Genomic DNA, 21286 nt, shown 5'->3' on the forward strand with positions numbered 1-21286 from the left:
TTTGGATTGAATTGCCCTTTTAAGGGGTGATTCAATTTGAACTCAAATCACCCAGACTCAAGTCAAATTGTTTCATATTTGAATTGATTTGCACATTCCTAGTGAGTACATGTGAGCACTGTGAGCTATTCCCCTTAGGGGATGAGGCCATAGCTCAGTGGAAGAGGATTTGTATGTTTGCATTCAGAAGTCCCAGGTTCACTCCCTGGCATCTCCAAGTAGGGCTGGGAAAGAATTCTCCATGAAACTTTGGAGAGCTGCTGCCAGTCAGTGTAAACAGTACTGAGCTAGATGGACCAATGGTCTGACTTGGTATAAAGCAGCTTTCTGTGTTCCTAAACGTAATCCCCTAAGGATTTTATAACATAGAGCAAATTAATTTAACATTAGATTAAGTTTAATATATTTACTTCAGCCATTTGAACTCTAAAATACTTGCTTTTTCTGGTCTGTGCAAAAAATGAAGAAATAGATTTAAATATGTACATGTTTACTGATGCTTACAAAAGAAATCTAGGATTAGATTTATTTTACAGGATGAAAATTCCAACAAATTAACAGACTAGCACTTATGGCAAAACATAAATTGCATAGCAAGCTAAAAAAAATCTGGCATTTTTAAAGTTGTGTGCAAGCTGCTTGAGATAAGTATCTGTTAATCTTCTTGCTTCCTTCAAATCCACTTCTTCTTGCCCCCTCCCCCGCCCCAACCATACTGCCATGCATAATACTGAGATTCTGTTTCCAAACAGGGCACAGTCTGTGGTCAGCCTTGTCCTGAAGGGCGTCATGGAAAGAACTGCTCCCAAGAATGTCAGTGTCACAATGGAGGGACATGTGATTCTGCAACAGGTCAATGTCACTGCAGCCCAGGTTATACAGGGGAACGGTAAGGAGACATCACTTCACCAGATTGTACCAAGGCTATTGTGACAAAAGGGAAAATGAAGAAAGATGTAATTGGGAATGTAAAACCAGTTCTGTGTCAAGAAAGACTGAATTCTGTGATTTGTGTACAGTATACTCATTTACATATATGGGGTTTTTGTGGGGGGTATAATTGTTTGTGTTGTGTGTCACTATGGGAAGAGCAAAAGCTGCTCTGGACACTAATGCCCAACGCTTGAGTTCACTGCTGCAGCTAAAAAGAGGGCCATATTACACTGTAGAGTGATGAGAAGGGCAAAAATGACAGGATCAAATTTACTTGTCACAGAGATGCTGCTCTCTTTACATTTGGCTAGTAAACCTGACCATTAACTCCAGAATAACTGAAGAAGACCAATGATCTTCTTCAGTATTCATTTTTCAAAATGTAGATGCTGAGTGAGGTAGTACATTTATAGTACCTTTGTCATGAGGTAGTACATTTATATTCAAAAACCATTGAGAACTTTGGAATCAACATGTCAATAATTCTTTCCTGCACATCACTTTTATACTCATTCAGACAATTCCTTCCTACCAAGTGCAATGGTAGTCAGATTGTGCCTTCTTGCTCCACCCACAAAGGCACACCTCTTCCATTTCTGACACCTCTGGATATCTATGCAGGTGTGCATAAAATTGAATACATGTAGGCCCAGATTAATTTGCCAATTGGTGAACTTCTGAGAGGAAATCAACCACATGCTTTGGGAGTATGCATATTAGAGATCATGCATTTAACCCTGTTAAAATGTCACACTCACTCATGAATGTCTGGAGGTAAGGCAGACATGGTTGGTGAGTATCGGAGAGAAATGTGATCTCACGCTCCCTAGGCAGGAAGTAGGAGAGAGCATCATCCACGCCAGTGGATGTTTCCAATAGAAGTAAGGCTTCATGCCTGCCTGGAAGTGATTTTTAAGTTATTCCTCAGCAGCCCCATTGTGCTACACTGTTGGTACACCATTGGTGCATTTAAGTTGCATGGCAGCCCCGCCAGGTCCCTAATGTTGATGGAGGGCTGCCCATCATGTTAAATTTAATAAGTAGCCAAATAACCAGTTCAGACACTTTGTATTAGTTTTAAACCAATTTAGATATGTTTAATACAGAATAATATAGAACTCTTTTGCTTACAGTACAACTCTATAAAATGAATATAATAATTGTTTCATCGAGGATCAAAATTTAAACTGTTTAATTTTTTTAAAAAGAAACAAAATAACAGGATAAAATACAGAAAAATGCCTGTTTAGAATTAATGGTAGAAAGGAAGCAAGGGAACAAAAGAAGCTTTCAGCTTCTGTTTAAAATGTCTCCATACTGAGGCCTTGTTGCTGAACCACCACCTGTGAGTGGGCAGACCTATATTTAAGAGCAGGGGTCCACAAATTTAGGCGTATCTCACTAGCCAGCCATTATTTGTGGCTGCTGTCAATCCTTTCTGTTCCCTCAGATCCTTTTCTGAATAACAGGCAGATTTCTTAGGAAAAAAGCAGGTCTTCTGTCATTTGCACGGGGATATGGCGATGGTACAAAACAGTGGGAGCTTTCCCCTACTGCTTGGAAAGGATTCTTGCTATTTCTTACCTTTTCAAAAATGGCAGTGGAAATGAGACCTCTGGTAAGGAGATCTGTGTGGTGCTGGGTGTCCTGCTTGCCAGAGGTCTGGGGGAAATTGTCATTAGCGAACTGGCAAGTGGATTTGTAGATATTTTCTCAAAAGGATTCCCTTCACTACCAGTCCTCTTTCTTCTCCTCTCCTTTGCAAATGGCTCACTGGATAATATAATTTATCCACATGTAGCTGAAGCAGAGAGTACCTGTCATCACCACCCCGCAAAAGAATCTTCTTATTGCATCCATGATTATTGAACCAATTACCACTTTTTGTGAAAGGATTTTGTTTCAGGTTCAAGTAACCAAGAGATTTTAGGTTCAAGTTCAATTCTAGTTCTCGGGGGGGACTTATCTAAACTAGTTTTTGAGTTCAGGTTTGGTTCGACTTCCTGCTTCAAACTTAAGCATACTTTTTGGACTTCTGCATCCTCTTGCCTTACACTCTTATTATCTTCTATTCTTCCTGGCATGATGCCAGAAATTCTTGGGAAGGGAGAATAGGAAACATTTCAACCAGTTTGACAGTGTTTAAAGTGGGTTTCATTTTATGCTCACCAGCAACAGAACTCTCTTTCATTTCATTTCAGTAGGCTTGTGCAGGAGAACTTCCCAGTGTATTCTGGATAGTAAGAATAGTCTGTAGTCTCCATTTATATTTTATCAAATCTTGCATACTGTCTGTGTTGTTTGAAAAGAATGTGTAGCAGCTGGCCTTAACCCTGGCCTCTTTTTCTAACCCTCAATTATCTCTGCATAACCATTTTTTATGTTATAAAGAGCACAGACCATTGGCACAGACGTTTCTGATGTATTCTTGTTTCAACTGTCACAGGAAATATCACATTATGCAGGTTTATTCATCTTGGATTTGATCCTGAAGTGAAGTGAAGGCACTTTTGTAAGCAAGTAAATGGCTCCTGATGGATCCTATGGTGCTCTGCAGGAGAAGCATTTGGCTGAGTTGTGTCAAAATGACATTCATATATCAGAATTATGATAGAATTTTAGAGTCCTACTTTAGAAAATTGTCTTAGTTTCTAAGCAACCACAATCCTCAAAATTCACCCTCCCGCTGAAGGATCAAGGAGAGAACATTAGGATGGAGTATTTTTTCTCAAATGCCATTGGAAAGAATAACTGAATAGGTTTGATCCATACTGTGTGCTCAGGATCTGTCATTTGAAGGTAGGAGGAAAATTCACTTAGCCTTTTGTGGTTGCACACATCGAGTTGTGAACTGGACCATATTAAGATGATCTATGGAGACAATATTGCTTCAAAGTAGAGAAAGGGGTCATTCTTGATGGCATTTAGACTCCTTCCATTCATATGTTTCTATGAAATACTGTGAATGGGAAGATGGGAGGCAGAATGGAAGCAACATTTGAATAATATTAGAATGTGATCACAATCTTCAAAGTGCTCTGTCGGGCCTCCAGAGAGAAACACATATAAACCTTTTATCTGTGCTGAAATTGCAGATTGGACACTTCTCCTGTTAAGCTTTTCTTCATATACATGGGGGATGGGTGGGATCCCAAACCTAGAAGGAAGCGCATAATCTAGCCTAGTCAATACACAGCCATTCAAAAAATGCTAGCTGGTGTCTGAGTGGAAGAGATTCTGCGGTAGCAGGATAACTACAAATGGGCTTTAAAAGCTTAACAGGTTGATTTAAATAGAAACAAGAATCTCTTAACATTTATACTGTTCTATTATTAAACATCTTTTTACAGAGATTTACTTTCTTCTTCTTGACTGTTTGGCAGAATACAGTTATTTAACTGTCTCCCTTGATAAACTATGAATTTTACCTCCCTTCTTGTATTCACAATATTTCATGGAATCGTTGACCTAAATTATCTTAAAGTAATTTTACATCTCACAAGGAGAACTGCTTCACTCCTTCATGGTTCATGTAGCAGTTATCTTAAGATCTACACTAGAGAAACCTCTCTTGTATTTCTTTAGCAATCATTATCTTGTAGAAATGTACACAGTTGTGCCTTTACAGCTGGCTTTAATGTGTCGGAGAAAACCTGACCTGGAATTTGTTTTGATCTGCTCACTTCTTTCAAAGAAAAATGCCTGCATCTGTTAAGCATAGATTCTCAGTTTTCACCACAATAGTAGCCTGGTCCTTTACATTATAGCAATAGCAATAGCAATAGCACTTACATTTATATACCGCTTTATAGCCGGAGCTCTCTAAGCGGTTTACAATGATTTAGCATATTGCCCCCAACATTCTGGGTACTCATTTTACCGACCTCGGAAGGATGGAAGGCTGAGTCAACCTTGAGCCCCTGGTCAGGATCGAACTTGTAACCTTCTGGTTACAGGGCGGCAGTTTTACCACTGCGCCACCAGGGGCTCTTATAGTGCCCATGATACATCCATATGATAACATAGATAATATGATGAGCCAGTAACTCATGGCATGAGGACAGAAATCCTTGTCTTTTTCCACGGCCAACTTTAGGTCTTCAGCCCTGCAGCAGCAGTGCTTCTTTAAATCTTCATGGGACATCTCTAGTGAGGTGGGGAAGAATAAGGACCAATTATGATGCCTTATAGGACATCCTAAGAATTATTGCTACAGCCCAGTGTTCTTCATTGTAAGGCCCAGGAGCCATCGGCAGCCTCCGTCAAACCTAAGTGTGGCTCCCTGATTCACTTTTTGGGACTGTGTGAAACATTGGCCAAAGACTCTGCAGAATCTCCCTGATGCCATGTGGAGGTGACTGTTGCCGCTGTGCTGTGTCCAGTGCCAGGGGGGCTCCTTTAAGGGAAATGGAGCCCTCCTAAGCCCCTGAACCATCCTGGAAGTTGTGCACAGTGCTAGGAAGTGCAGCCCTTCCCAATGCTTTCCTTCTAAAGCTCTTAAGAGAGGGCTTCATCTCTCTTAAAGGGCTCTCTCAGCACTGAGAAAAGCACAGTACTGTGCAGAGATCAGTGCAGTGAGGAATGACTCTCATGGTGAAGGGTTGTTTTTTGTTTTTTGTTTGGCCAGAGTGGCCCCACTTTAATATAATAAAGATTATTTGTATAGCCTATATTTTTGTCACTGATGCTGTGTCTCTTTTAATTAGCAAGTTGACTAATAATTAAGAAATGGACTCAGATTTGCATTTGGAGTGTGAATATTGAATGCGACCTTTCAGGTGATAAGTTTCTGATACTGAACATTTTATTTAGGATCAGTTTGTGCCACTCCATACTAAATATGATGGGGGAAATGGAAAGGTAGAAGAATCAGAATGAGTAGCAGCAGTAGAAACACTAGAAGAAAATGGCAGGACAAATGAGGCCTTGTACTAGCATGGCAGCATTTTTCAAAGCAAGGCCTTGTACTTAATATATTAAGAGTGGAAATTCCAAATTGAATTTTAGCATTTAATAGGAGAAAAGTAAGACTAATTATTTTCCTGCTTTCTCATCAGGTGTCAAGATGAATGTCCAGTGGGTACTTTTGGAGTACAATGTTCAGAGACCTGCCAATGCATGAATGGTGGGAAATGCTATCACATTAGTGGCGCATGTCTTTGTGAGCCAGGATATACAGGAGAGCACTGTGAAACAAGGCTGTGCACTGAAGGTGTCTATGGTATCAAATGTGACAAAAGGTGTCCCTGTCACTTGCCAAATACTCAAAGGTAAGCTTCCATTGTTTGGCAACTTCTTTGATTTGCTGTAATGGATTTAACCAACATGTTGACAGACTGTTGTCAGTGGAAGTAGAGAAGCTGTATGTGGGACTATTTGGCCAATCAGAAAACTAGACCAGGAACTAATAAAGAACCTGAAAAGTCTGTTGCTTCTTGTATGTCCTGAGATGATAGTGGTAGTAGCTGTTGCACCCAGGTCTTGGATTGTTCTGAAGGTTCTGGTACCTGGCAAGGGAGGGGATGCCATTTTGTAATGCATTTCTTGTACTGATGTAAGGTCCAATAATTTCTATTTCATGTCTCTGTATGGTTAAAAAAGTGGCACAGAAAAGCTTCAATGGAAATACCTCCACCTTTCCAGGGTTTCATTTTTAGGAAGGGTTATATTCATAAAAGTTCCACTTGCTTGTGTTTAGCTATTGGCTTGGTAGTCAGCTGCATTCCATTAACATGCTTTTCACTGATGCACTTGCTGTTTTCCATGCACTGCTGTTGAAATATATAATGTGCAATATATAAAACTTGATAAGTGATGGGACTGAGTTGGAATTATGGATAAACAAGCCACAGTTTTAACAATCCCTTTCACCTTGTTTCTATTAAAATTTGTCTGCAGGAGTTATGATTAGTTAATCTTTTATAAAATTAACTAAATTCTGCTGTAAACATTTTACATTGACAAGAATGTATGGCAGAATACTGTATAGCATTTCTGATATTTCAAGGATTACATTGGATTCATGTTCAACACAGCTGTTCCTTCATTTTATACCACTGGAAAACAGCTTGTGGTCAAGTCAAATTGCAAACATTCAGATGTAAACAGAAGCATATGTCTATTTTTGAATATGTTTTCAACATTTGGCCCTCTCTGTGACAAATTGAATAGGCTTAGTAATGATGTAGGCGTGGGAGCATCTCTGTTTGTTAGCTCTAGAGTTTAGTTCAGAAGAGCAAACAGTTTGTTTCAGCAGGAAAGCAAATCATTTTGTAAGCAAAATAAAAGCACATCAGATGCCTGACCATCTCTGAAATGTATTCACATCTTTCTCCTGAAACCACAACTACTATTTCACATTAACATCTGTATTCAGTTTTGTCTTCTCTTTGTTCAACTCCTCCTCCACTCAACTATGTCTTGCACTGAAAACAGCAAGCAAATATTAGGGAGAATGCTTACAGCCATATGAAGAATTGAAGTTAAGGTGTAGGTTGCAGTACTCTGCCCCAGTTTCTCAAATGTGGCCTCTGAGGCCTTTCCCCTTGTCTCACACAAGTTAATGGAGTGAGAACAGGGGTCTGGGGAGTGGGGCAAATACCTTTCCTTCCAAGTTTTGGCAACTGCAACCATACAAAATTTCAGCATATAGAAGTGTGTGTGTGTGTACATCTGCAAGAAGATTCCTTTAAGAAGAAGAATATGAAAGCATCTCAAGTCTAAAAGTGCCCTGATATGGTATATTTCAAGAATTCTTTTAAATGAACAGACTGGATGGTGCAGATGAAGTTGCAAGTTTGACCTTTTTTTTTTTTTAGCTGAATTAAGCGTAGTATGCTGTTGACAGTTGGCAAATGTTTTTAGCCTACTTTTCAGTAGGCTTATGAGATCACCCGGCATTCTGTGTGTCTCCCTCCCCCCGCAATCAACTTCGCAACACCTGGACCAATATGAACCAAATCAGGAACAGTTGTAGGGACATGTAGGGACACCTCAACGGCATAGTTTGTGATGATGTCATCCACCCTGATCCAAGATGGCGGCTGCGTGAACTTCTGAGGCACAAGCAGACTAATTTGTGGACTGCCTAACCTATTTGAACCAAATTGGGTATAGCTGCTCTTGGAGTGAAACTAAGTTTTACACAAGATACATGGGGCTGTTGCCAATAGCAGCAGTCATGTACTGTTGTGCTCCAGGTCTCCTAGGGCAGTCTACACATGCACTGCATAAGCACTAGGAGTCTGGCACAGCCTCACTTGGGTTCATATTTGTGTTGGCTATTGTGAAGAGAAACACACCAAATTCCTTTATGCATTTATTTAGAAGAAATAGAGAAAAGTGTATAATAAAAAGCAATTTTGATGATGATTAAGATTAGTCTGCTCACAGTCCAACTACCCAGAACCAGGATTGGGAAAATTAAAAATGGAGAGGGGGGAAGGATGAGGCTAGTTTAAGACAGAGTCCTTTTTGCATATCATACCAGGGCAACTACTGGGCTGTCGATGCTTTGGGGTACACAGCTTCCAAAGGGGTGGGTGGGCTTTGGAACCCACAGCTTGGCAAAGGTAGAAGGCTCGGCTTCCCTTTTGCTTCATTCAGGGGTTCTCTCTCTCTGGTCCTCTACTTTTCCAGCACTCTCCTTTATTGTGCCCCTCTTCTTTGTTGTATATCATAGTCTATCACCACACAGATGTCTTTCCTCTGCTAGTTCCAGCATGCCACCAAAAAAACACCCTTTGTTCTTGAGCAGAACAAAAGTCCCCGGTGAGTGGTCTTTTTTCAATTAAGGCAGAACAGGGAAGGAAGGGAGGTAAGCAGGAAGAAAATGAGAGTGTGAATTCCAGCCAAAGGATGGAGCTTGGTCCGGGCTATTCCGATACACTTCTTAGAGCAATAAATATATCAAAAAGGAGAAACCGGCCAGATGGTTTAGAGGCAATTAGGCAGTTGCAGAGATATTTACTGCTATGTCTCCAAGCAAGCAGTTATCTTGACTTCACACATTGATTTCCCACAATCCCCCCCAAATCCATGCCTCTAGCAAATAGAGCTTTGAGCAGTTCTGTTCACTTGTGGGGGTTGAAAAATATGGGTCAGGGCGAGTCCATGACAGTATGAGGTCCCCTGTTCCCTCTGTAATGATTAGTATGACTTGTTTTAATTTATTGTCTCACATTCTGTGCAGAATTAGTTGGGTGGAAGAGAGCAGCATGCCTTCAAAAATGCTGTCTCAGAGCTCAGCTGTTGAGTTGCTGAGCAGCCAAATGCACATGCAAGGAGAGGAGGGTTTGGTTTTCACTGCATCCTTATCCCTCTAAATATACCTTTTGGCTTCAGAAATATGTTCCTGAGGGTCACACTGTCCTGGCGCATTAGCAAAACCTCCCAAGCGTAGGTCTCAGAGCAGAGTGGAGGTCTCAGAGGTCTCAGAGCAAAGTGGAGATTCAAGCAGGACTACTGGTGAAGGCAGATAGTGGGTGGCAGCAGCAGGATCTGGAGACTGGTAGCGGGTGGAGACAGGAGCAAGGAAGAGAATAACGACTTTTGTATAATTACACATAAAAAATAACAGCTTTGGAAAAGCATAAGTGTGTATACATAGTTTAAAGTTAACACTAAGAAACCCAAAACTGTATGAATTCTGTTCTTTTGAAACTCGTAATCTGGTGGCCATGTAACAAAATTTAGCTACTACATATGAAATAGTTGCATCTTTATCTGCTAATAAATATGCTACAAGATCCTCAGCTTGTCCCGTCATATCTTTTATCAGTGGACTAATTAGTTGAGGCCTCAAATTTTGATATATTGAACACTTTAAAAGTATGTGGGCCATGCTTTCAATCGATACGTCCCTATATACAAACTCCAGTCTCAGCTGTACAATGGGAGACCTATTTTATGGCACTTTATAATGAACCATTACCACTCCCATTGTTCGAGATTTCACCGACATCCTTACCTCTTTGGCCCCCGATCACAATCCATGAAATAAAATGTTTAATTGCACAGTGGAAGAGAGGGAAATCTCCTGGCTATGATTATATCCCCTCAGATCTCTTGTTATCTAATATAGAATGGTGGGCCCCTATTTTGGCATCATTATTCACATATATAGATTGAACGGCCCACATCCCTGATGATTGGGGTCTAGCCATTGTCATCCCAATACATAAAAAAGGAACATGGGATGACCTGGGCAATTATAGACCAATAAGCTTGCTTAGCATAATAAGTAAACTGTATGCAAAGCACTTATGTATTAAGCTGTGTGAGTGGATGGACCAAGAAGGTATTATAGAACTGGAACAGGTGGGGTTTACTGCAGGTAGTTCGGTAATGGATCACTGTGTTGTACTGCAACACTTAATAGAAAGATACGTATATGAGAGGAAAACAGCCCTCTATGCAGCCTTTATTGACTTCCGAATGGCTTTTGATTCTATATCTAGAGGAATTCTCTGGGCCAAGTTATCTAAAACCTCAGTTGACAAAAGATTATTGTTATTAATTTATAAATTATATGAAAACTCAATCCTTTGTGTATGTTTTAACTCTGCAGGCCAGCTGTCAAAGAAGACACCCATAAATAAAGGAGTCAGACAGGGCTGCATCTTAGCACCCTTCCTATTCAATTTTTATGCAAATGGGTTAATCCAGCAGTTACAAGGTTTGGACATACATGCACCTAAATTGTCAGACAAATGTCTGCCTATGCTCATGTATGCCAATGACGCTGTACTCCTATCACAAACCAGAATAGGTTTTAAAAGCGCTTTGGGTGTTCTAGCAAGCTACTGTAAGAAGGATCAATTAGTAATAAATTACTCTAAGACAAAAATTCTCCGTTTCAGTGCTAAACATCGATCTTTCAGCTGGTCAGCTGAAGGTCATAAAGTAGACCAAGAAAAGCAAATTAAATATCTTGGGATAGTGTTTCAATTTAACGGCCACAAAACAGCCCATATTAGATCGGTAGTAGACATGGCTAAATGTAGTATTATAGCCATTTTGGAATTATTTTGGTCCCAGGGAGGGAATTACATTCGTGCAGCCATTAAATTTTATAAGGCTAAAGTGATTCCCCAGCTCCTTTACGGGATACAATTGGGACCATATACCAACTTTAAGGATTTGGAAAAAATTCAAACCGTTTTTTAAAGAACTATATTTGGTGTAACTAACCGTGTTTCCAATTCGGTGATCCGCATGGAGGCGGGCATACTTAAACTGGAAACCAGGGCTTGGCTTCTAAGGATATTTTATTGGATTAAACTTCATCTGCATCCGTTAGGGCTAATTCCAAAGCTTATTGCGGCTGAGCCTCAGGCATCTTGGTCTCGCAAAACAAAAGACAAACTTTGCCAATGTGGCCTATCACCTGGTCTATTACTAGAGAGCGGTGAGAATACAGCCCACAGTTTAGTACGACAGAGTTTGTTTGATATAGACATTCAGGAAGAGAAGGCTTGTTTACCACCTTTTTACAAACAAGTATATGCTAAGACGGATCTTGCCCCGGCAACATATTTATTTACGAGCACTTTGAGTAAATTCAGATGGGCCTTCCCCAGGGCCAGGTTCAATGCTTTCCCATATGCAATGCTTTATTGGGAATATTTGAAACTATTATATGAAGAACGGAAATGCCTCTGTAAATGGTGCTGCTACAAGGGTCCTACAAGCTGGGGGAGAGGGAGGGGAGCAAGAGGAGCAGGACTCAGAATGAAAAAGTGAAAATGAAGGAAGTGAAGGTGGGAACAGGGTCTGACCATAAAGAAACAGCATGTTCATGTTCACGGTGGTGTTGCATCCTTATTACCAGGAACAAGATACAAAAGCTACTTTCTGGTCAACCTCAGACAGACATTTCCAAGAAAGAATTGTGTCTTTGGTTGTTTTACCCACGTGCAGAACCTATTTATCTTTGAGATAAAGAAGATGAAATATAACAATGACAAGTGCAGAACCTTGCACATATCATTATTGCTCTTCATTCTATTTATCTTAGAAATTCTGTAAGAGTTTCAGCACTTTACTGTAGCCCCTTGCACCCCCGCTTGGTTTGAAAATATCCAACATCTAGGTAGTCTTGGATTTTTGACTGGATGTCTACCTCACACTTCTACCACATTTACAAGCACTTAATGCCTCTGCATAATTTGTTGCTAGTTGGTCAATGTTTGATTAATTGCAGATTTAGAAACTAATTTGATGTCCTGCATGCAATTGTACATGAGAACTGAATTATCTACAGGACTTCCATTCCTACAGGTTATCGTGGGTAACAAAACTGCAGATAATGAATCACTGAGTCTAAGGGATTGTGGGGGTTAGGTTCCCAGATTTAAAACAACTACCCCAAATCGCCCCCAGAATGTGAAAATTGGCAAAATAAAATGCTCTGCCATGGGCCATCAGGAGTCCAAGTATGGCCCCACAAGTGCAAAAGTCTCCCCAAAGTCACCCAAATTAAAATTATAGGGTTTCCCCCCTAGAAACACAGATGAGCCATAAAATGGCTCCCACGCTCTAAATGATAGATGGAAATGACCTCCAAGGTCATTTCCAGCCACTCCTGACCCATGGATATGAGAAATTAGCCCCATTTTGGTCAGATTTTTTTCACATATATCAAGGTTGGGTGTCCATTACCCAACCATGGATACACGAAACTGCAGATGTTGAGTCCATGGATGACGAGCTTCTCCTTTATTCCACAAAATGTGAACTTTAAAAAATATCAGTATGTGCATCATTTCTTGATATTTGTGTTAGCTATGCATTGCCAATTAAACTAACTACACAAGAATCATCAAAAGCTCCCAAAGTGTTTCTGCTTCCTGTATTTAATTACAAATTACAGAATACTAATTTTGGTGTCAATCAGTATATGTGCATATGGTTTCCTAACATTCACTGTGGCAAGGGAACAAGGGTACAGAATATCAATGTCACTGTTTAGCTTCTATTCCACTTTTCTTGTGTTGTGTGCACTTACTCTCTTTGAGAATAGGGGAAAAAGTGAGCCAGGATGCAGGTGCTGCTTCTTCCTTGAAAAGAGTACTTTAAATTTTTATTGGCTTTATTTATTTGTACAATGATACCTGTGATTGGAATAGAAAAATATTTCTATGGCACCAATGTATTATTTATTTATAAAGCGTCACCAGTGTGCCTAGTACAGCACAAACATTCCTATGTGGTAAATAATGTGGAGGACTGTGTTTAAAGTATTTTAAAAGGTAAAATAAAAAGTAATTAGATATAGAGAACACCTAGCATGACTCTGCTTCTGTTCTGATTCATTTATAGTAGGGATTCATAGGGCCTTAAGATGTCAAGCCTAACTAAAAACTGAAAAGTGAAATTGCACATTGTTGTCCCCCTCACCACCCAGATTGGAACACCCTGTTACCAACAAGGAATGCAGATTGCTGGTTAACCCTTGGATTGTATAATTAGCTCAGACGCTGGAGCATGTTAAGATTTTCTTTTTGGGGGCGTACCTCAGGAATACTGAGTGTTTAAGGAATTCCTGGTTCTGCTTCTCTCCAGGGTGAAGCAAGAGACAATATTTTGTAGTTGGGATAAGGGAAAGGCAAGCTGAGAAGTGAACCATTTCATTGGTTTTGAGAAAATAGTTTTTAAACTCTTTTAATTGTTTTACTTCTGCTGTATTTTTAAATAATTTGATGTACATTGCCTAAAATAAAAGGTTGATTCATGTTCCATTCTGGAGTTGCTGACAGGATCCCTATTCGCATATATACCAGGGAGTGCTGTTGGCCACTTGTGTGAAATGTGCTCATGCTAGGGAATCTCTGCTAGCAGAAGCTTCCAAACCATCTTCAGAATAAATTCCATCTTCCGATTGCATGCATTGCTGTAATCTAACCAGCACACTTCCAGCTGAAGGATCTGTGAGTCCACATTCCTTTTATCAGATGATGGTATGATCCTATCCAGTTTACACAGCCCATAGCCTCCAAATCGGATCTACTGTCAAATCCACATACTAAAATTGATATTAACACATGTATTATACATGTATGTGAGTGTTTAAAATGTTCTAACTGTTGTGAGAGAACTGATAATTCTTTGTGAGTGATTGCATTAATAATAGCAATACAGAACAGCAAACACTGAAGAAATAAATTTACATAAAATGAAAAAGGAGTCTTGCACAAAGGGATTTTTTAATGTTTAATCACTGAAAGGCGGAAATCTTCTGTCATAGTTCATTTAATGTATCTGGACTTGGGCACATTTTTTTCCAGAATGCCTTAGGGAATATTACTTCCGTCAGTGATCAGAGCCCATCTTTAAACAGGCTGCCTATTGTAAACATAATTGATCTGGATATTAAGGCTTCTCTTTGGTGAGAGTTACGCTAAGTGCTTCGTCTGCCAGAGCACCACAGAGTACCCCTTTGTGTCCACTTTCTCCTCACATATATCTTAGCACAGCTGATGGTGTCCATTTGTTATATGACAACAGCTGTGTTGCCAGCCATTGAATGGAACTGCTGTTTTCAGGTAAGACAGCTGGTCTGTCACCAGGTAGGAAAACTACAGGCCATCCACATTCTCCAAGGTTATAAGAGAGCCTCTGACCTCTTCACTGTGAAAATGTTTTGGCATCACTTCTAGGAAAGAATCAGTTGTAGTCTTAAACACAGTGTCAGTTAAAGAGCATATAACTTTCTCATTGAGTGTTGTGTCAGTTGCCAAAGAAGCTCATGACTGTATCACAAAGAAGCCATATTTCAATAGGATCTTTTAGGATGCAAATGATAATTCTGATCTCAACAGCCGTCATAATTTTTTGTTAGTTGCACTGTAATGAACCGTAAGTGAAACACAGGGGTTTTTCAGCATTTGTAAGGATATTATTGTATCTGTTTATTTGGATTATTTTTGTGACAATCTCTCCCGAAAATATTGAGGCCTAGGATCAGAAAAGGGAGCAAAAATAAAATACAGGATTTAGTCATTTAATAGTTGAGTAATCTTATTATAATGATTAATGGTTAATTATAATCATGTTCATATAACATGCCCGTGTTATATTTTTCCACAATACAGACTGAGGAAAAAAAAAACTATTTTCAATTATTTAAGACATAAAATAAATAGAGACAGAATACATGCCCCTAGATGGTTTTATTAAGCAGCTGTGTAGCATTATAGTATGTGTTTCTAAACCTCCCAAACATGCATTTAAAAATAGGTTTTCTATGCACAATCCCTTTATAACATGTCTACAACAATAATTTGCTGTATTGGGCTCTTGGTGTCATATTTAGCTCCAAATGTTTTATTCCTTTCATCCCTTTGTGGCAGCTGTCATCCTATGTCTGGAGAATGCTCCTGCAAGCCGGGCTGGTCTGGACTCTACTGTAATGAGACCTGTTCCCCAGGATTCTATGGTGAATCTTGTCAACAGATCTGCAGTTGCCAAAATGGCGCTGACTGTGATAGTGTGACTGGAAAATGCATCTGTGCTCCAGGATTTAAGGTACATTATTCCAATTCTCAATTATGATTTCATCAGTATAATCAGTCCTTTGGCCACAGAGTAAGCTCTGTATGGATACTAATGTGACGCAAATGAAACACACATTTTGAATAATCAGGTAAATTTAAACAAGGAGGAGATAATTTTAAGCTCACATCTACAAATTATGGAATTTAATATGAAGATCTGCTAGAATCATCTGCCTGGTAGATGAGCGTGAAAAGAAAAGGAAGCTGCTAATTATTGATTGTCGAGTGGAAAAGTAGTATAAAGTACTGTTGGAACAATATATGCAGTACTGATCCAGAGGTTTAAGTGATAGTGTTGAATATTATTATAAATAGAATTACTGTAGACCCCAACATCTAATTCACCAATCTATCAGACATTTGTGTTCGCATAAAACATTTCTGCTAATAACCTAACCTTGAAAGTTGTGGTTCATTTACCCAGATACTGCATTGTCATTTTTATAGATATTTGTTTAAAAGATCTATAGAATTATAATTTTCGCTATTCTTTGCCTGTCATTTCTTCTTAAATTACAATTATATACTACAATGTATTGCATTAAATCTCCCCTAATAATAAATATGAATTGTATGTAGTTACTATGAGGCACCATGCATCCCTTTGTATACTCCTTTCTTCTACTAAAGTTAATAAGGGGTATAAAGAGGTACATGATCTCTCATAGCCAGTAATATAAAACAAATCATTATTATAAGGAATGATGCAGTAATAATGGCAGGTTCCATTTCTCACATAGTTATTGTAGTTGGATAATTGTTCACATTGGTATGGACAATTAATCCAAACCCACCTTCTCTCTGATTCTATGTAATTTGCTTCCCAGCAGGGGAACAAACTCATATCTGGTTATGCATATTCCTATGCTAACTTGCTGAGGCTTAAGAAAGGAAAAATCCAATCTATGCCTTGTGTTTTATTTTATTTTATTTTATTTTATTTTACTTTACTTATATATTGCCTGACTCCAAAGGCTCTAGGCAGTTCACAAAAATAAACACAATAGAAACAGAATAAAACCAACTATTAAACAATTAAAATGTAAAAACTTTCAAATATTACAGCAATTAAAATATTTAAACAGCAATAAAAAAATTAAAACATTCTTAAGAGCAAGGATAACTAATGGGGAAGTGCAGAACGTTTTGATAATGAAACTTTTTGACTTAAAATGGGCTATTTTGCATGTTTCAAGCTTGAAACAGAGCACCCTTTAAATAAAGGGCTACAAGCTCAGAGTAGAACAACCCTGTTTTGATCAAAACATTTTGACATTTGGAACACCATTTCAGAGGTCTGTTTTTCCCTTGCTGATTGGTTTTCTGGCACTGGTTTCCCATTGGCTTGTGATCTCCTTGCTTCTTGATTGGCTAGTTATAAAAATTGGGTGTTGTCATGGGCAACTGTGCCTCCATCAGCTGGGGGGAGGGAGAGGCAACACAAAATGAGGGAATTTCAAATTCACAATGTATTCCAAAGGACTGGGAGGCACAGAGAGAGCCCTTATAATTTGCCTCTCTTGAAGAAGAGGATACATCAGGACAGGAGGAAGGAAAGTTTGATTTTGTGGTTTTCTTTTCTCAGCACTGAGCATAATATGTGGTTCGATTGCTGCTATTACTATCTGGTTTTTCTGGATCTCACATTGACAAAGGCAGAACATGTGCCTGCCTTGAGTTGTGGTTTGTTTTGTTTGTGAAATAGTGTTGTGGTGAGAAATGGACAGTAGCAGCGTTTTCTCCCCAACCCCCATAATATTTCTTGGTGATTTATGTGATGAACTCCATGTCTGGGCTTGAGAGCAACTTGTGCATCTGCTCTGTGATCTGCATTGCAAGGTGTACTCAGTCAAAATGTGGCTGAGGTTGCTTGAGTGGAGCTTATGGATGTGCTTGCTACTAAGAAAGAGTGCTGCTGTGGCAGCTGTTGTAATTTTCAGATGTTACGTAAGGAGTCATAATTGTGTGAGAGAGAGCAATGCACCACCACTGCTTACTGCAGCGCAGGCACAGTGACTGGCAGTGGATTCTGGGTCAGTGATCCTTTTTTGACCATTTTTGGACTGGGTTTGAAATGTGTTTTCTATGTTGGGAGGGACAGATTCCTTTTTACTGTGTGCTTCTGCAGGGTTTTCCAAGGGAGGGTTGAAAAATGCATTGCTAATTGCAATGCAAGACCTTTGTGCAGTACACTCTGTGAGTGCAGCTTGACCCGGCCATAGGGAACAATGGGGAAACATGAAATACTCCATACAAATACAAAAGAAATGGGCAAGCAGGTGATTTTAAACATTTTTTTAAACTTTCCCCCCAAACCTCCATAGGATCCAATGGGTGTTTGGGGGAAAGTTTAAAAATTGCCCACTTACCCATTTCTTGTATGGGTTGGGTGGTAGGTAGCACCCATCATGCTCTACTACACAACTCACTTTGGTGTTCCTAGGAGCTACCCTTGGGGAACAATGGGGTGTTGTTGTTTTTTGTTCCCCTTTGTTCCCTGTGGCTGAAACACTTGAAATGTTTTGAGTTTGTTCCATTGAAACAGCTGGATTAACCACTGTTTCTATGGAACCTTTTGGCTGTTTTGCATTTCATTTCAAGCTTGAAACAGAAAGCAAAGTCCGTTTCATGCACATCCCTGATAGCTAAGGCACACTGTAGAGTTTATTTGGGTGTCCAGTATTGCAAAAAACTTTACATAAGCAACAAATAAAATAACATATCTTGCAGATCATAATTGATCATAAAGGCTATTAAACCTATCATTTCTATATCCATATAATTCCAGAATATTCTAGATTTTCACTGGGTTATTCTAATGGGCTTTCATGCAGTACATTTTTTTCTTGCACAAAGATAATTTGCACCTAGACCCAATGAAGACACAAGACTATAGTAATGGAGTAAAATGGACCACAACTTTATTAAATAACAATCTGATTAACAAAGGAGGATTGGCGCTCCACCCCCTACAGTGCAGAAGCTCAGATTTGCTGCTGCGGCACGAGTCAAACCTAATGTATAGGATGACACACTTTGGCTCCAGACAGCATCAACCCTATGGCTGATGCTGCCCGTCTCAACCAACCTAATGTCAAGGCAACTGCCTTGGGGATCACCATCCCCAAGCCACCAAGCCTTTAAGCTGGATTTCCAGAGCAGGTAGGAGTAAGTCCTAAGTCAGTGAGCCCTCAGTTGCAATGCCTCTAGGGACTGGCAAAGACTCTCCCATATTCCAAACACATGCCTAAAGGTGCTCACCAACTCTACACTACCCCTCATAAACCATACTGTACCTGCCTTTGTGACCGGGAAACCATAGTGTGAGGTAGGCGAAAAAGACCCCCAGCCAAGCCAATCTGCCAGGAGCCAAAAAATTCCTACCCAGCTCCCCAAAGGACAACCAGCTGAAGCCCGCACTATGTCCAGGAATGGATGGGAGGGTTGCTTCTCAATGGCTGTGCTAACCCCACCCCCACTTGCCCAAGAGCCAGTTAGGGGCCATCCATTACCTTGTGCCTCATTCAAGAGGCTGAGGCAAGGAGTCTGCTCACCAGATAAGCTGGTACAGTTACATTCTGTAGGAAAACAAGTTTATGAAGCAATACTGTGCTTTTTTAATTGTAAGTATACTGTGATTAAGTAGCCAGTAGGTGCAGATAATCTACTGAGAGATTATCTTCTACTGAGAGATTATCTTCTTGTGAGAATAATGTAGCATATAAAGCTGCCCTTAGAAATCAGTTGTGCTTTAATAATTAAATAATGACAATCATTCAAAGACTGCTTGACAATCACTGAAATTAAGAAACAAAAAAGAAGTTTTAATAAAATTACTTTTCTTCTATCTCTTCACTTTTGCTTATCTTTTGTCAAATGTGTTCTAGGGTTCTGATTGTTCTATTCCTTGCCCTCTTGGAACATATGGAGTAAAATGTTCCTCTACATGCAACTGCAAAAATGAGGCCATCTGTTCCCCAGTGGATGGCTCTTGTACCTGTAAAGCTGGTAAGATAAATAATTTACTTCTTGTAATATGGAAGTCAAATGAAACATTTTTTGAAATCAGAATGGACCTCTGAAAGAGTGGACATGGATTTAGGCTAATGGCTAGCTAGATATTAATGTCACAGTACTGCTGTTCTCTTTTATTGTTTGCAATGTGTTAAATTTTAAAAAGGAAATAAAAAGGGGGGGGGGGCAGATTTATATATCTCTCTTTGCATCCATGCATTGCCCTTCTGCCCAAGCTCTTTCAAAACCTCAATAACTTTTATCTTATCATTCAGTATAATTACAGTACTAATGTATGAGACAGGAAAATGGAGCAGAGATAAACATGTAGGATTTATTCATGAATAGCTGAGGAATGTAATTTTTATCTTTATCTCAGATGATACCTACATTTCACAAAATATCATGAATGGGATATTGTGGCGGGGCAGGGTGGGGGAGGATCCAGCAGGTGGCTGATATCCAGACTAATGTAGTACTAGCACAATGAACAAAGTTGTGCATACACACACAACAAGGTTATGGTTCTGTGTGAAGTAATGGGGATGCTCTAAGTTGTGCATTATTATTGTGCTATTTTTGTGCTTGTGCAACAAGGATCCGGAAATAGGGGCTGGCATCCAGTCTAGTGTTGCGCTAGCACAGCAAGAGACACTGCGCACTCTTAAGTTTGGAAGCTCTGTGGAAGTTGTGGTGCTCCATGATGTTGTGCAAGTGCAGCACTGGAAGTTCAGCTAGCGGAAGACCTTCAGGACACATACAAGGTTGCACAACAAGTTGTGCAGCTTGTCACCATAAACTTTTCAAGCAAGATCTAGTCTGGAACATATGTTCTTTTCTTTGTGTAATGTCTGTGCACTAGGGCCTTACACTACTGCAACACTAGTCTGGAATGCAGGCTCCCGGCTTTGCAGAACTAGCTTTTGAAACATCCTTGTGCTAGCACCACATGTTTGTGCTAGCACAATAATGAACAGAGGGAAAATAAAAACAGAAGGAATAGAACTGCCCAATGGATGCAACATCAAGAACTTGGAAAAGAAAGAACATTACAAATACTTGGGCATTATTCAGGCTGATAACATCGCACACACTGAAGTTAAAAGAAAAATTGGAAGTGAATACAGTACATCAGGAGAGTTAGAAAAATTCTTAAGTCCAAGCTAAATGGTGGGAACACCATACAAGCCATAAACTTGTATGGTGGCCATAAACCATAAAGCCATAAACTGTATGGTTACCCCTGCTAACTGGGCAAAGAGGCACCTTTTACCATGGTGATTCTCTTTATTTAGCAGGGGGAGAGTAACTGGCCCTATCCACCCCCAGCACAGTACTTCCAGTGACTGTTGCTGATGTCTATCTAATGTTTCTTTTTAGAATATGAGCCCTTTGGGGACAGGGTTCCATCTTATTTGTGTGTTATTGCTTTGTGTAAACTGCCCTGAGCCATTTTTGGAAGGGCAGTATAGAAAGCGAATTAATAATAATAAGTAATAATAAATACCTGGGCTATACCCATCATTAGTAACATTGCAGGAATAATAGACTGGACCCAGACAGAACCAGAGATGCTAGATTGTAAGACCAGGAAAATAATGACTATCAATCATGCTCTCCACCCTTGCAGTGATGTAGATAGGCTATATCTCCCTCACAGCTCAGGTGGAAGAGGAATGCTGCAAGTCCATCAAATAGTAGAGGAGGAGAAAAGAGGCCTTGAAGAATATATAAAGGACAGTGAAGAAGATGCACTTAAAATGCTCAACAATGAGAAATTATTA

At 39.6% G+C, this 21286-nt stretch overlaps 1 protein-coding gene across 3 annotated transcripts in view; it reads left to right on the top strand.

Moving 5' to 3' along the window:
• The window catches only part of MEGF10 (multiple EGF like domains 10), a 195673-nt gene that overhangs the window by 112452 nt on the left and 61935 nt on the right, over positions 1–21286 (top strand). For all 3 annotated transcript variants that reach the window (XM_053300099.1, XM_053300098.1, XM_053300100.1), the window contains 4 exons: positions 753–889; positions 5991–6203; positions 15285–15459; positions 19376–19496. In XM_053300099.1, the coding sequence (XP_053156074.1) occupies positions 753–889; positions 5991–6203; positions 15285–15459; positions 19376–19496 (646 nt within the window). The remainder of the gene's footprint in view (positions 1–752; positions 890–5990; positions 6204–15284; positions 15460–19375; positions 19497–21286) is intronic.

This window comes from Hemicordylus capensis, chromosome 2 (assembly GCF_027244095.1).
Source record: "Hemicordylus capensis ecotype Gifberg chromosome 2, rHemCap1.1.pri, whole genome shotgun sequence".
Classification (NCBI taxonomy): Eukaryota; Metazoa; Chordata; class Lepidosauria; order Squamata; family Cordylidae; genus Hemicordylus; species Hemicordylus capensis.